This window comes from Diadema antillarum, unplaced genomic scaffold (assembly GCF_040938485.1).
Source record: "Diadema antillarum isolate AM-2024a unplaced genomic scaffold, OU_Dant_1.0 scf00000022, whole genome shotgun sequence".
In the NCBI taxonomy this organism is placed as follows: Eukaryota; Metazoa; Echinodermata; class Echinoidea; order Diadematoida; family Diadematidae; genus Diadema; species Diadema antillarum.
The window spans coordinates 3077128-3092254 of NW_027270911.1; the positions used below are offsets into that span (position 1 = coordinate 3077128).

Here is a 15127-nt window from a genome sequence, read left to right on the forward strand (position 1 = left end):
ACTGTTAAATTCGAGCGTTTTCACATAGTCGACTATGCGAGCACACTGTGAACACACTGTGGGATACTGTGTTCTTTCTAGTAGGGTCACCTTCGAATTTCCTGAGTTTCTTTTATGCTGTTTCTCATCCACGAACAATTTTTCGATCATACCAAGGCCTTGGGAAACTTTGCAGGGTTACTCATGATTATTGCACAAACACACACACACACACACAACGCACACACATACACACACACAGACATATATATATATATATATATATATATATATATATGATATATAAATATCGTAGCCAGCTAGTTGTTGAATAAACTTCATCAGATAGATATGAAGGTAGCATTCGTTAAACCGAAAGTTCGTTGATCCGAAAATGAAATAAGGATTCGTTATTATATTCCGATGGATCGTTGATCCGAAAACGAAATACGGTTCGTAATTCCAATGGTCCGTTATATTAAGCACCTTCTTTTCATTTTAAGATTAATGGATCTTCAGAATTATGTACCTGAATTCATTTTCGGAACCTTCGGAAGACGCCACAAATGTTCGGATCTACGAACATCTATAGGTATACGGAATTGTTGGTTTTTGGATAAACGAACATTTGAAATAACGAAACTTATTTTATTTTCGGATTAACAAACCTTTGGAATAACGAACGATCACCCCATATTAACATCAGAATTTCATATTTTCCAATTTAAGTACAATTGTCTTCTACAACACAGGCATCAACTGTCATGCAGCAAAATGGCTCGGGCCACTGCTAGATCATAGCGACGATATCAAAGTATATTAGAAAGAATCACCAATTCATCACTAACCGATGCAGACATTATTTCACATTCTGAAGAGTTTGTGACACTTTATTCTTTTCACAATTTGCAAGCAATACACCACAATCATTAGGAAACTTACATATATACACACATCGACATAAACATTTAGATCTGCATGCACGTTCGTACGTTGCATGCATTCGATAACTCTTGAGCCATTACACCAAAGGGTTTTATCGTTCTACATACGTATTCATAACACAAGGGAGGTTGAAAGAGGGTGCGAATATCGAACCTCCGGTCCTCTCACACAAACGCGATGTAATACGCTGATAATGATGTCTAGAAGAGTTTTTATGTTTTGCTCATCCGTAACTATAAAAAAATTATGTCGTATAGAGTATGACGTCATCAGACACAGCAGCAGCAGAAGAAAATAATATGCAGAATTGCACTCCACCACCTCGATTAATTGGCCTCCAGTGCTCCAAGGATTTGATCCTTTCCTATTAGGCAGCCATGATTTCAATCTCCCGATATTATGTGCATAACATACGCGTGTATTTATAGGTATCAATGTGTTTGTTTGGTTTTTTTTCGCATTTCGTGATAATTCATATCCACTGTATAATTAAGAGACTGAGTGTTCTTTGAAGTTAGGGGTACCAATATCTAATCTAAGCAGAAACATTGAATACCGTTGCGAGTTACGTGTAAGGGAAACAGTCAGTTAATAAGTGCGATATTTTGGACGAAGGCAGGAAGAAATTCTTACAATTCTGCAGAGTAGGCCTTGCCCCACAATCTATTTGGCTTCAAGTCTTTGAATTCCCGCAGAAGTCAACTTAAAAAAAAAAAACAGAACAAAAAGACAATGAATATCTATAGATGAAATAGTAATTGAAGTTGGAAGTCACACTGTCAAATTCGCTAGCATATAGGGGATAGCTTCAGCCATGGAAAGCAATGGGTAGTCAAAAACCCATGAAACATGTTTTTGATTGTTTCAGAAAAAGATGAATTCCCGGGACGCCTTCATATATTCAGGCAAACATTATGTATATATCAATTCATTAGTGCATTGTTTGGGCATCCTGTCGCTATATACCAATGATATAGCTAGTAGTATAAGTTGCTTTCTTTTCTATTACTCGTTCGTCTTAGTGAGTCCGATGGATTTCCTGTCGAGGTAGTAGGAATTCAACTTCTGCTGATTGGAGCCAAACATTCCGTGGAGTGACATATCAGGGGAGTACTTGGAAGCCTCAGTCACCCTACCCAACGTCTCGGCCAGAGTACGAGTGTAGTGGGGCGAGTTGCCGCAGCACAGTCCGACGTAGGAGATCTTCAACTCGGCGCACTGACGGGCGAATGTTTCGATGTCGGTGCGAGCACACAAATGAATATCCAGATTTACAGGGAAGCATCGTTCTCCTGTGGTGAGACATGAAAAGATGGAAAACACGCTTTCTCCATTAAACACAAATACATAGTTCATTTGGGAACTTTACGGAGAGACTCTTTACTCACAATTCTTTTCTTCTTATCATTTTCTGAGGGGGTGTTTTATTTCACATTTTGTATCAGCGCGACTCTATTGTTTACGGTGAGTTCAATACACACAGTGAAAAAGGACCGATAGAATAGTCAGGAATGTAATCACAATCGGAATTGAAATGAGAAAGTTACGGAAATTCAAACTGTCATGTGATAACAAGAAAGAGTCGTGTTAGTCTCAAAACCAAGCATGCACGTAGAATCTTTATCAAATATCCTCATGCTTGAAACGAAATCCAGCATATCATGATATGCCAAATTCTGATCACGTACATTCTTACCAAAAACAAAAAAAAAAATCCTCACCGGGCATTGATTTTCCACTTCGAAAACCTCACTATACATCAGACTTTATAACTTATTCGGTCAAAGTTGTGGTCAACGCCCGTTGAAAAGGCAAAAAATTCAAGTACTGCGGAGTTATTGTTTGCATATGAACGTAATTGTATTTTTGTGTAAGGCGCGAAATTATAAAATTGTGCTATCTTTGCCGAAATTAAAAATTGAGCACTTGGTTCGTCGCACATCATGTACTGTCTAGGTTCCGTATATGGTCATAACATGATTTTAATTTGCTCGTTTACCCGAGGTGGGATCAGTAAGGACCAGGAAAGTTGGTTCCTCTTCGCTCGTCCGGTAGGGCACGGGTAGAGCAGCCAGTGGTGCCTGATGGTGGGAGGTCGAAGGTCAGAGGACAAAGATAACAATTATGAGAGAACGACGTGTTGCCTTTGTAAGTTTCTATACTCTTTATGGCATATATACCATTTGCAGATAAAACAAAAACCAAGCATTAGTGCTTCAAAATAGTTCTAAAAGGTGAGTTAGGGATAGAAACAACCAATGTAAAAATTTGAACCAGTATAAAAGGTTAAATATATACAAAATGTGAAGAATAGTTATAATAAAATGTTTCCAGACTAAACAGTCTACAGTTATGGTTTGATAAGAAAAATAGTGATATCTCCTTATGTTTTAGGCTTTATTGCAAAAATGTTATATGGTAGGATGTTTTGTGATACAAATGACCTACACATATGCATCAAAAGTGATATCTTGAATATTTCTTTTTAATCACTGCTCCCATAGGTAAACATGACCTTTAAAGTCTGCGGTTCAAATTGCACTACGTACAGGATCAATAAGGAGACACCATTTACACCAAACTCGTGGGAGAAAGTTAAATATTGAATCCAGGACTTCTAAAACTTTCCAACCAGTGTTCTTCCACAAGAGTGATGATTAATAATAGTAGTGATTATGATCACAATATCAGCAGAGTCACTTTTTGGAGAAAGAAGGATTTCCTCTCTCAAAAGTAGGCTCAACGTAGGCTCATTGGTGTTGCCACATAATATTAAAGTTTAAAAAATCAATTCAATTCAATTCAATTCAAATACAGGTACATCTATAATAATATTCACTCTGGCTTTCAAGGACGGACTGTCTGGTCTCCGAGTTGGAAAAAAACAGTTTTGAGTGGATTTGGTGTGATTTAATTTTGATTTGTATTCATTTCCACTTTGAGTTCACAAAAGTATGAAACAAACATAACTAAGTTACAATGATTATTACAATTATCACTGTAAAATGGTATTTTGCCCATTTTTTGCCCCAAAATAATTGAAGCAATAATACATGTACAAGTAACATCACTTGCAACACTTGGAGTAAAAGAACCAAAGCGGGGGAAACTAAATCAATAACTGAACTTGTATTACTTAGTCCCCGAAAAAAAATCAAGTGACATCATTATAAGACACATAATACAATAAACAGAATATATATTGGAATGGCATAAACAACCAAAGATGTAAAGCAGTTCATCCTAGCCAGCCGTATGGAACTTGTAGTTCATATCAACCTGATAATTTTCATGTTTTCCTGCTCTCTCCAGAATTAAATATACAGCAGCAAGACTCATAATACCGACCCCAATGTCACCGTTGGCGGCGCTCTGTAGCATCGGCATCATAGACTTTGGTCCCCGGAAGCAGTTGAAGCCGACCACATCCGCCCCTGCTGCCACGAGGCGTCGCAGGGCATCGTTGAACTCCACCCCGTCCATCGTGCACGCTTTCCCCTCGTCGTTCTTATTCAGGTGGATACCGAGAGTGATCACAGCCGGGACACCTGCGAAAAAGATGAGTAAATTTATCAGCACTATTCTGGAGAATATTGACCCAAATTTGAAGAGTACTTCTTTTTCATGGGGATGGAAAGGAATCACTGAATTGTAAAGTAATTGTCAATTAAACTTCGTTATAATTCACATCATCTCAGACTGTAAGGTCCTATTACAGTAGGCCTATTTATAAAATATCTATCCGCAAGCAAACACACGGTATTTCTTTAATATGGATCGAAAATTAACAGTTGTGCCGGAATCAAAATGTGATACAGCTACAATATTATTCAAGACAGTGATATACAAGTGCAAACTAACATCAGTTTATTTGAAGAGACATTCTGCCCAAGTTCTAGATGTGAACACGTATTTATTCTATAGAATTAATTGGATCGAAAATTAACAGTAGTGCCGGAATCAAAATGTGATATAGCTACAACATTATTCAAGACAGTGATATACAAGTACAAGTACAAACATCAGTTTATTCGAAGAGACGTTCTGCCCAAGTTAGATATAAACACGTATTTATTCTAGTGAGAAAGTCAAAGGATTATTTTCCCTCCCTTTGGATTCGACTTACCAAAGTTGACTGTGATATGAGAGTTATATTCATGACACAAAAGAATAGTAAATGCATATCGCTACTGAAAGAACACTGTGTTCCACAGTGTGTTCACAGTGTGTTCATAGTGGGGTCGCAATAGTAGCCGACTATTATGAAAACGCTCGAATGTAACAGTGTGGCGATTATTTCACACTGTGCTTTGGTTTTCATAGAGTGTTCACATGGTAATGTCCTGTATCACACTGTGAATTGATGACTCACAATGTGTTCACATTGTTAAAACGCTCGAATTTAACAGTGTGAAGAGATTATACACTGTTGGACACTGTGTTCTTTCCAGCAAGGATGAGAGGTTGAGAATTTTAAGAGATAAGATTTTAGGTTAAAGATTGAGAGTCATCTTGAAAAGACGGGACGAGAGTAGTCCTGATATTAGAAGATGATATTGATAAAAAGAAATGGGAAATATTTATGGTGCTTCACAAACAGGAAAGACACTTCAGGAGCCGAGCTTCAAAGACTCTTTCATTCAAAACTGACTCTGCCAGTGTTTAGTCACAAATTGTGTGTATAAAGCCATGCGATAGCAAATAATAGATTGACTGATAACACGACCTAAAGACTCTTATGTTATCTAAAGAACGCCAGCCTTTAGCCTAGTTTAGCCTAGGGTAAAGTTTTTCACATCAGTAATACTGTTGTTCAACTATAGATACTTGTGAGTGTTGTGTGAAATGATACTGTAATATTTTTTTCAAACAATGTTTCTTTGTTTCAGTGTACATGTCATACATACATAGTTCGAAAGTTAATAAAAAAGATATATTATGTGGACCTGTGGTTTTGTGTGATTGAACAGAAATAGAGGAAAAGGAGGGACAGAAAGAAAAAAACAAGGAAAGAGAGAAAGAGAGATGGTGAAAGAATTAGAAAAAGACAAAAGACGCACATACAAACCTTTGCCATATTCCTTGATAGCTTGGAGTCCCAGAAGAGCTTCCCCGAAATGACCGAATGTTTCTCCGACGATAAAGTCAGCTCCCTCCTCCACAGCCCACTCGACTTGTTCCTTTAAGGAGAAAAAAAGAGAGAAATACAGAGATATACGTATAAAGAGAGATGGATTTAGGTCGTTAGTAATTATATTTTTCTTTGTTTACCAGAAGCAAAAAAAAAAAAAAAAAAAATCAGTAATGGGGACTAATCTGTGTCAAGACATTATTATGGATAGTTGCACCCATCATTCGGGTCTTTTCAGTCGCACTAGCTGGGAGAATTGTATTTTCGTCAGACAAATTTGTCGGACAAATTTCCTCTCAGCAAATCAGATGCAAGGATTTCAGTAGCTAATAAGAGTTTGTAAGAAAAAAAAATCCGACAATCAAAACGCTTCATGAAATGCCCCCTTGATGAACAATCAAAACGTTAACTCTTTAACAGGGTGGAGGTTCTTGTGTTGCAAATGCAAGTTGTAGGTAAAGTACAAACATGTCAGTATCCGCAAAACTGGCACCAAATGAACGAATGGTTCAAAGTCCTGCTCTTTTTAGGGCTATATCATTGAAGTGACTTTCTGACTGCTTTTTGTCTTTGGCAAATACATTTTGTTTTCATGTGCTTTCTTGTGCACGTCATGAACTCTTTGTCTTTCCCGCGCGCTCTTGCCAGTAGAGTGAAGTGTGGTGAACGTGGTTCATTAGATACCGCCAAACTTTTTTGATTGCTCTTTATCAATGTCAAAAGATCTTTGATTAGCTCGTCATGAAAATGTCCTTGTCAACACTGCTGTCCCAGGTAAGTCACCTTCCCGCGTCCACGAATTTGTTCCACGTACCTTGAACAGTGCTTTCGTTTCAGCGATGAGTTTCTCGTCGTCAGGTTTGTAGACGTATGTGTTGGAGATATCGCCACACATCAGCGTTCCGGTTTCGTCGGCGACCTCGCGGGCGATCTGGAGGGCGCGGCGATTCTGCTTTTCGACATCGTCCTCGCGTCCGATCAGCCTCATCTTGGAGCGATTGCCATAGTACTACAAATGTCGCAGAAAGAAAACAGACTTCGATAAAACATCTGCAGCTCGAACGGAAACCTATAGAATCTTGGAAGTATTACGGAAGGGAGGGAAATACTGGTGGCACAACAACATGTCACACCTTCTGACAACAAAACAAATCACCACCACAAGGAAATCAAACTTAAAGTAACAAAACAACTATTCTTCCCTCGCCTATAACGGCATCGTCCCAGTCTCGATCCATCTTTTTTCAAACGTGTGCCGAACAGGCCACATCCACTTTGTACAAATGCATATTCATGACAAAAGGGAAACCTAAATAGTTTAAAACAAGTTAAACGTGCCGCCAAATTCATAGCCTTTTCTAGAACTGAGTTACGGCAAATGCTACAAATATCTTTATCAACTACTCAACTGAAAGTATTCGACAAGAACTGTGGACCATTAATTGACGAGCTTATTGCTTCCAAAGGCGCTAAATCCATAATTTTTTTTAATGGATTTAGCGCCTTTTAGAATTAAACTCTTTTTCTCAAAGATGTTATTTGAATGATAAGTTCATACTGAGGGAACCAATATCACAGAAAGAAAAAAACAACTTTTCTAGTTAATCATTATGTCTTCTTAAAAATGCTGTTGAATTATCAGGAGTTGCTTCACAAACACTTCATGTGAGCTTTAATTTGCCAATTTAGACCGAAAGAGAAGGACAGACGTTTACTGGTTATATTCCAATCCATTTTCATACCAAATTTTAGAAGATTAAGAGTTGTGAATAACAGCCATTGCTCATGAGAACATGAGAGCAAAAATGTAGCATTTACACCTGCACACAAACACACATTATAAAGATACACACATATAAAATAACTATAAACCCTATTTATAATAATTATCCAGATTTATCTTAACCATGCCAATATCTTACCGTGAATGCTTGCACAACGTCACTTCCGGCCCTGACAAAGTCTTTGTACATCTGCCTGACCAGATCGGGATGGTCAACCACGACTTCGGGCACAAAGGGACCTGCCTTCAGGTAGCCCTGGCGCTCGAAAGCAAAGAGATATCCCTCCGCGCAGATAACGGTTTCCCCGTTCCGGATCCGTTCCATCAATCCTGCAGTTAGAATGTTGAGCAATATGAATTTGTTTTCTTTCTTGTCATTCATAATTCAAACATGTGTATTACAGCATTTTCTTAACTTTCATCTTTTTTGTTCAAGTTAAGTTATGCGTGTGATTATGATCGCCTGTATTCATTTCTATAGTAGAGATGCAGCCACGAAGTAAATAGAATGATGCTGTTTGCACAACACACCATGAGCTAACTGACTCCAATTAACGGAACCAACCCTGACAGAGAGAATGATATAATGCTTATCAAAATCAGACTTCATTTCATTTTATTTATCAAGTTTTTGCACTAAATTGATTACGTTCTTGACATACGTCTAGGTCTACAGTTCCAGCAATAGTAATAGAATTGTGAAACCCCCATGTACAATTGTACTGTACTATTGATCCTGGTTCAGCTTCTTCCGTATTCTAAGTGAGGTGATAGAGTGAATCATTGTTAGTTTTCAAGTTTTTTTTATGCCTCCGCCACGAAGTGGTGCCGGAGGCATTATGTTTTCGGGTTGTCCGTCCATCCGTCCGTCCATCCGTCCGTCCATCCGTCCGTCCGTCCATCCGTCCGCATTCGTTTACGCGATAACTTGAGTAATATTGATTGGAATTTCACCAAACTTGGTCCAAGTATAAAGTATGATGAGGCAATAATTACTTGATTATATTTTGGGTGAAATCGGCCGAAGGTCAAAGGTCATAGGTCAAGGTGAAATCATGAAATTGTATCCGTTTACGCGATAACTCAAGACTGGATCAAGTAAATTTCACCAAACTTTGTCCGAGGATGATGTATGATGGGACAATTACTTGATTAAATTTTTAGTGAAATTGGACCGAGGTCAAAGGTTAAAGATCAAGGTCAAATCCTAAAATGTATCTGTTTACGTGATAACTCACAACTGGATGAAGCAGCTTTCACCATACTTGGTCCAGGGATGATGTATGATGGGGCAATTAGTTAAGTAGATCTTAGTGACATTGACAAGAGGTCAAAGGTCAATAGGTCAAGGTCAAATGCTAAAAATGTTGCTATTTCCCCCATATTTATGCAATGCCAGAAGGTATTTTCTTGAAACTTAGTGTAGACATGAACTACTGCCTAGAGATTCTCCAGAGAGAGTTCCATATCATAAGGTCAAAGGTCAAAAGGTCAAAGGTCAGGTTAAAATGTTACAATTTCACTTTTCTCGCAAATGGTTTAATGTATCTTCATGGAACTTGGTACATACGCATGTACTGACTGGCAGGGATTATCTAAGGAATTTAGGGGTCATGGGTCAATAGTCAGGGGTCAAAAGGTCAAGGTCAGCTCCTCAAAATTATTATTTTTAAAACTTAATATATACATGTATTACCTAATGGATATTCTCTTGAAATTTTCAGTCAGGAGGTCAAAGGTCATATGTAAAGGGTCAAAGACCAGGTTTAAATGCAAAAAAAAAAATCTATTTTATGCTGTAATTATACTTTTTCTTCATACCATGAAAATTACTCAATGCATAAACTTATGGAAGGGTCGGTCAGGAGTCAAGTAAAAATCCTCAATTTCCCCAATACTTGTACCTGCACTCTTAGACAATTATAGCAAACCTAGTTCAAGGAAAGTGAACATTCAAGATGTTTCTGACAAACCTGTCATTTCAATATTTTGCCAGTTTTGTGAAACTGTCATCACGCATTGTGAAGACATTGTACTATACACCTATTGGGAGAATCATGCATTATGGCGGAGGCATCAGTCGCCATAGCGACATTTCTAGTTTTTTTAATAATTTGCATTTCTTGAAATAAATTGAGTAACATTGATAAGGTGAGTGTTCCGATTTAAGAGATAATATCAAACATAAAAAACGTGGAGCGTACATGTCATTAATATACAATTTGACAGAGGAGGTTAGGTAAGGAGTAACCGAAAAAACAAACATTTAAAGTATTTATTCTATTCCAGAATACTTAGTAGCCTGATGGCTTGAATCTAGTCACTTAGATAAAATTATAGAAAGCCTTAGTGCAGTGTTCGTCCCAGAAACCCTAAATTCTCAATGCTCGGATGGTCAGAAGCTATAGCAGTGTGCTTGTGTGTGACACACACGCACACACTTAAACCTGGCATAAACCCGAAGGATAATTCAACTTAGGGATAAATGCGAGGGATCACCGAAGTGATGCAGCTTTTTGAGTATGTAACAAATAAAGACAGAATAAACTGACCAGAAAGAATATAATTTATTAGTGGAAAAATGAGCAAAGAAAATGGGATTCCATCGGGATGGAATCTCATTCTCTTTGCTCATTTTTAGAGTAATAAATTATATTCTTTCTGGTCAGTTTATTCTGTCTTTATTTGTTAAATAAAATTAGTTAGTTGAGAATCTCAAGAACTATATTTGTATCTTCGTGAGAAAACAAGACAGCAGAGTCGTAATCGAAAGATATAAAAGTTATATTCAACCCTGAGGTTATTCTATTTCGAACACGGCAAAGTTTCGTTGCGAAGGACACAAGATTATTTTTCATTGACATGTCACCAGAAGGAAAATTTAGCGAAAGTTTTGCTCGAAGGAAAGAGTCTTATGCGATTTATAACAATCGATCTCTAGTGTTCATTTGTCGTAACCATGGTAACTCCTCTTTTCTGAAAGCATGCAAAATAGTACACGATTCTAAAACCTTCTCATCTATCGTCTGAATCAGATGAACCATCATCATTTTGTCAGTTGATTTCTTTTTGAATCACTTTGTATTACACTTCCACAGGTCTCTGGCATTCAGACATTGAAAAAACTACATACCACAGACATTCCTTTTTATTTCTACCTAAGTTCACAGGGTTTTCCGTATCACATTTTTTCTTTCAAATAACATTTATTCATATTTCAAACAACAAAGATAACATCAAAATTTTCGTTTACATGCATAAATTAGAGAGAAATTCAAACATAATCAAATAAATCATTTGGAAGATTAAACAAAGGTCTGCCACAACGTGTTTTGTTTACTTCAAGTCTTTTCCGTAATTCCGATAGAAACATATATCGCAGTCTACGTTCTCTATTATCAACACCTGTGTAATTACGCAGTACTATGAATTTATGAATACATCAAAGAGCTATATTCATAAAATCATCTACTTCCTCTTCTTCGTCGCTCTTTAACAAAAATGTAATATTAATGTCAACAGAAACATGAAAAACTTGCTGAATTAACCAAGAAATATAATTCCAAAAACTTCTGTTCAGTTTGCATGTAATAAAAGCATGTGTTATATCCTCATCTAGCTGACAAACATCACACTTGAAATTATTACTTATTTTCCACTTAAACAAATTTATCTTCACTGCAATGACACTTTGAAATTAAATTCTTTCAACTTATTATCTTTTACTTTGACTAAACTACGTACAAAACAATAATTCCAAATTATCTTCATCCCTAGTACGCTTTCCCAGAAAAAACAACACCTGGTGTATACTCCTTCTTGCTTAATAAATTGATTATAAAAATACTTCGATGTTACATCACATAATCTCTTTACATTTTTTCCAGCTTCTAAATGTGGGGTACATATTAATGAAATATAGTTGAATTAATGAAGATAGTTGAGTCAACCATATTTTCGGTATAGCCTCCCGCAGTTTCGAATAATCAAAAGTTGCCCTTCTTTTACTATTTCTAAATTTCAACAATGACATGAGTTCTTCCACCGTTTTGTATCTCCCTCCCAACAAAATATCTTCTAATCGGATAATACCACTCTCAAACCATTCTTTGTAAAACAGAGGTTTCTTTTTGAAAACAATAGTTTAATTGTGCCATAAAACGTTCTTTTCAACAGGGGGTTTCTTTCCCGATATTTCTTTGTCTATCAATGACCAGGCGCGCATTATTTCAATATAAAACGAAGGCATATTTTTACCAAAAATGGACGTAACATCATACTCTTGAAAATCACAATTCAATAACAAATCTTAACCTCCAAAACGGTTAAACCAATAATGAGCCAGGGTTTTCCACATGGCTGTCGTGTCATCAACCATCCTCCCTATCCACCTTAACCTGAAACTTAACACCAGCTTTTCCACGTCCATTTTTAATCCGCCATTTATATAATTTTTGATAACATCACGCCTTCTTACTTTTTCTACCCGACTTTGCCTTACAAATTTAAAAAACATCATATTCAAACTTTTCATAATCATGACAGGAACTGAATCAAACATAAGCAAATGTACTATTTGATTAACTACCAAACTTTTCACTCATATCACTCTCCCCATAAAGGTCAAACTTCTTTTCCTCCAATTATCTAGGAGGCGTTACATTTTTTTCCAGCTCATTTTCCCAGTTTGCTTGACATGTGATCTTCTCATTTCGTGAAATAAAAAAAACCCCAAGGTATCGTATACCATCTTCTGTCCATGTTAATCCTACATCTGACAGATTCCATCTATTTTCTACCTGACCAATCCATAACAAAGCAGTTTTATCTTTATTTATTTTCGTTCCTGCCACTTTTCCAAACACATCTAATTCTTTTAAAATAACTTTTAAAGACATAGAGTCGGCAACAAAAAATGTTGTATCATCTGCATACTGTAATAACTTCAACTCAAACTGACAGTTACAATCCCGAAAACATACACCTTTTTTTATCATCATTTTTACGTATCTTATTAGCAAGAAACTCAACCGCAATCACAAACAAAAGGGCCGATAACGGGCAACCTTGTCGGATCCCTCTCTGTATTTCAAATTGTTCTGTTATTAAACCGTTTACAATTACAGAACTCACTGTTTGTTTACACATTACTTATCACATTATTATACTGATTTGTGTCACGCTGTGTATGTATATGTTTCGTGATTTTGGAAATGAAATAAAAGAATGGAAAATCGGCAAATTCGTAGATTACAATAAGTACTGATTGGAAAATGCACTGCATGTACACCTTCACCATCGCTGAAATGCACAACATGATTGTGCGTCAACGAGAGTTACAACTCGGTATGGTTATAACCTATGAAAATATAAGGATAACATGATTGTTAACATAACCCTTCCACATGCGCAGTCAACCATGGTTATTCATGCATCTCCATATTATGTTAACATACATTCCTAATTGACAAAGAACATACACACATACACACACACACTGACACACACGCACACGCACACATACTTATCTATAATTGCATGTAAATGTATCCCGTGGGCATTCCTGTCTGGTTTGCTTCCTAACATCCACAGACGACTAAAACCCATCACTGTTATTAAGATAAAGAGAGTAGAACAAGACAAGAAAACAAGAAAATTACCTTTTGACGCTGACATTTCGGTGACTAATACTTTTCAGCCCAAAAAGATGATATGCAGTTTTAGAAGTTTTTGGCGGCACGTCCGACTGCTTTGCTTGATTTTCTTGAGGTACACAGTTCGCTTTTCAACAACGTTCAAGTCTGAGAAACAACGGTATAAGAAATCTTGTTTTATACGACAGATCAAAAGATAAACAAAAATTTTGCAAGAGCAAACATATGAACGTAAACCGGTCAAAGCCAGTATTACAAACAGTGACTTTGTCCGCGCTAGGTACATATTTTTTACCCCCTGGCATCGCACCCTCTTTTTGTTGTTATCATTGTTAAAACAGAAGTACAATCATAGAACCCGTAACGAGAAGAAAAAAATGCTGAGTCGGCAAAAACACGATAAACTGACTTTGACCTGTAGTACGCAGGGATATAAGTTCATGGATCAAACGGGAGGAAAATACGTTGACGATACGTATACACATTATGGCTCGGAATGAAAAGTCATTATCATGCTTATCTTATTTGGATATGAGCTGACATTGTTGGCATCATGACAAACCCTCTCGTCATTACCCTTGCCAGGCACCACTGTTATCCTCTATCATGGCAAAAGCTCTAAATACAATATTGGGTTGCCAGTATCAACGCGTGCCATGCAGGCGTTTTATTATTGAAATGAGACCACAAGGACACTTGCTTCCTTTTGTTGCCATATTCCGCGATCGGAGTTAACAAACAAACGAGAAGTAACCACGAAAAAAAAAAGAAGAATACGAATATAAATTATTCTGCAAGACTTTCTGCTAAAAGATGTTTAGAATGAGAAAGATTTACGTGCCGCCGTGTAAGTGGGCATTTTTATACTCTGTTGCTCGGAGTGTACAAAGTATACTCAAAGAAAATTTGTCAGATGTATTGTACCACAACGTCCTTGTGCTTTTTGTTCGTATAGTCTGCACTCTTCAATTCTTCAACCATTTTATATTTTGAATCAATGAAAGTCCTCCGATTTGTGTCTACATGTATTGTCTTCATTATCATCTTTGATGTGTCTTAGTAATGACTGTTATCTTGTTTGTGATGACAACAATTATTGATGCCTATTTATTTATTTATTCATTCAGTTTCCTTTACCCAGGGTAGCCCCATCAGTGGTTTACACACTGTTATCCTAGGGGGCCCTGCAACAGAATGACAAAATGTAACAGTTCAACAAACACAAAATAACAAATCCTATAAATAAATCCTACAAATAGATGCCTATAAATAATTTTTCCATCTAAGAATTTTTGAATGCTACACTTAGACTCCTTCTATACCAATTCTTTTGTCTTTGTGCTGTCAAGTTGTAATTGACAGTGACAAACTGTGATTAACACTTTGCGAGAGTAAACAAAGGCATCGGAAGCAACAAGCACACAGACACACAAACATACACACACTGTAAAAACATCGGTGTTAGATTTAACACCACGGGTGTTAAATCTAACACCGATCAAACTTCAATAGAGGACCACACCCACAGGTGTTAAAAAAGCACTGTGATGGTGTTGAAAAGTGTTCACCTGACACTTCGTGGTGTTAATTTGACACTGTACCTGGTGTTACTTTGACACTGTACTGGTGTTAATT

The 15127-nt window shown here is 36.9% G+C and overlaps 1 protein-coding gene across 1 annotated transcript; it reads right to left on the reverse strand.

The window, feature by feature from the left end:
- Positions 1-1929: 1929 nt before the first annotated feature.
- LOC139731163 (betaine--homocysteine S-methyltransferase 1-like) lies at positions 1930-13628 on the reverse strand. Its single transcript, XM_071642047.1, has 8 exons — positions 13499-13628; positions 7978-8168; positions 6870-7064; positions 5993-6104; positions 4284-4472; positions 3996-4003; positions 2924-3005; positions 1930-2216 (listed from the first exon to the last, which is right to left on the reverse strand). The coding sequence occupies exons 1-8, from the start codon at positions 13512-13514 to the stop codon at positions 1930-1932; spliced, it is 1080 nt and encodes a 359-aa protein (XP_071498148.1). The 5' UTR covers positions 13515-13628.
- Positions 13629-15127: the final 1499 nt, after the last annotated feature.

Excerpts from the sequence above, each read along its gene's own strand:
- LOC139731163 (XM_071642047.1), bottom strand. Across the intron at positions 6,105-6,869 it reads AAACGAAAGCACTGTTCAAG|GAACAAGTCGAGTGGGCTGT; the intron begins GTACGTGGAACA and ends TTCTCCTTAAAG. Across the intron at positions 2,217-2,923 it reads CCTTACTGATCCCACCTCGG|GAGAACGATGCTTCCCTGTA; the intron begins GTAAACGAGCAA and ends GTCTCACCACAG.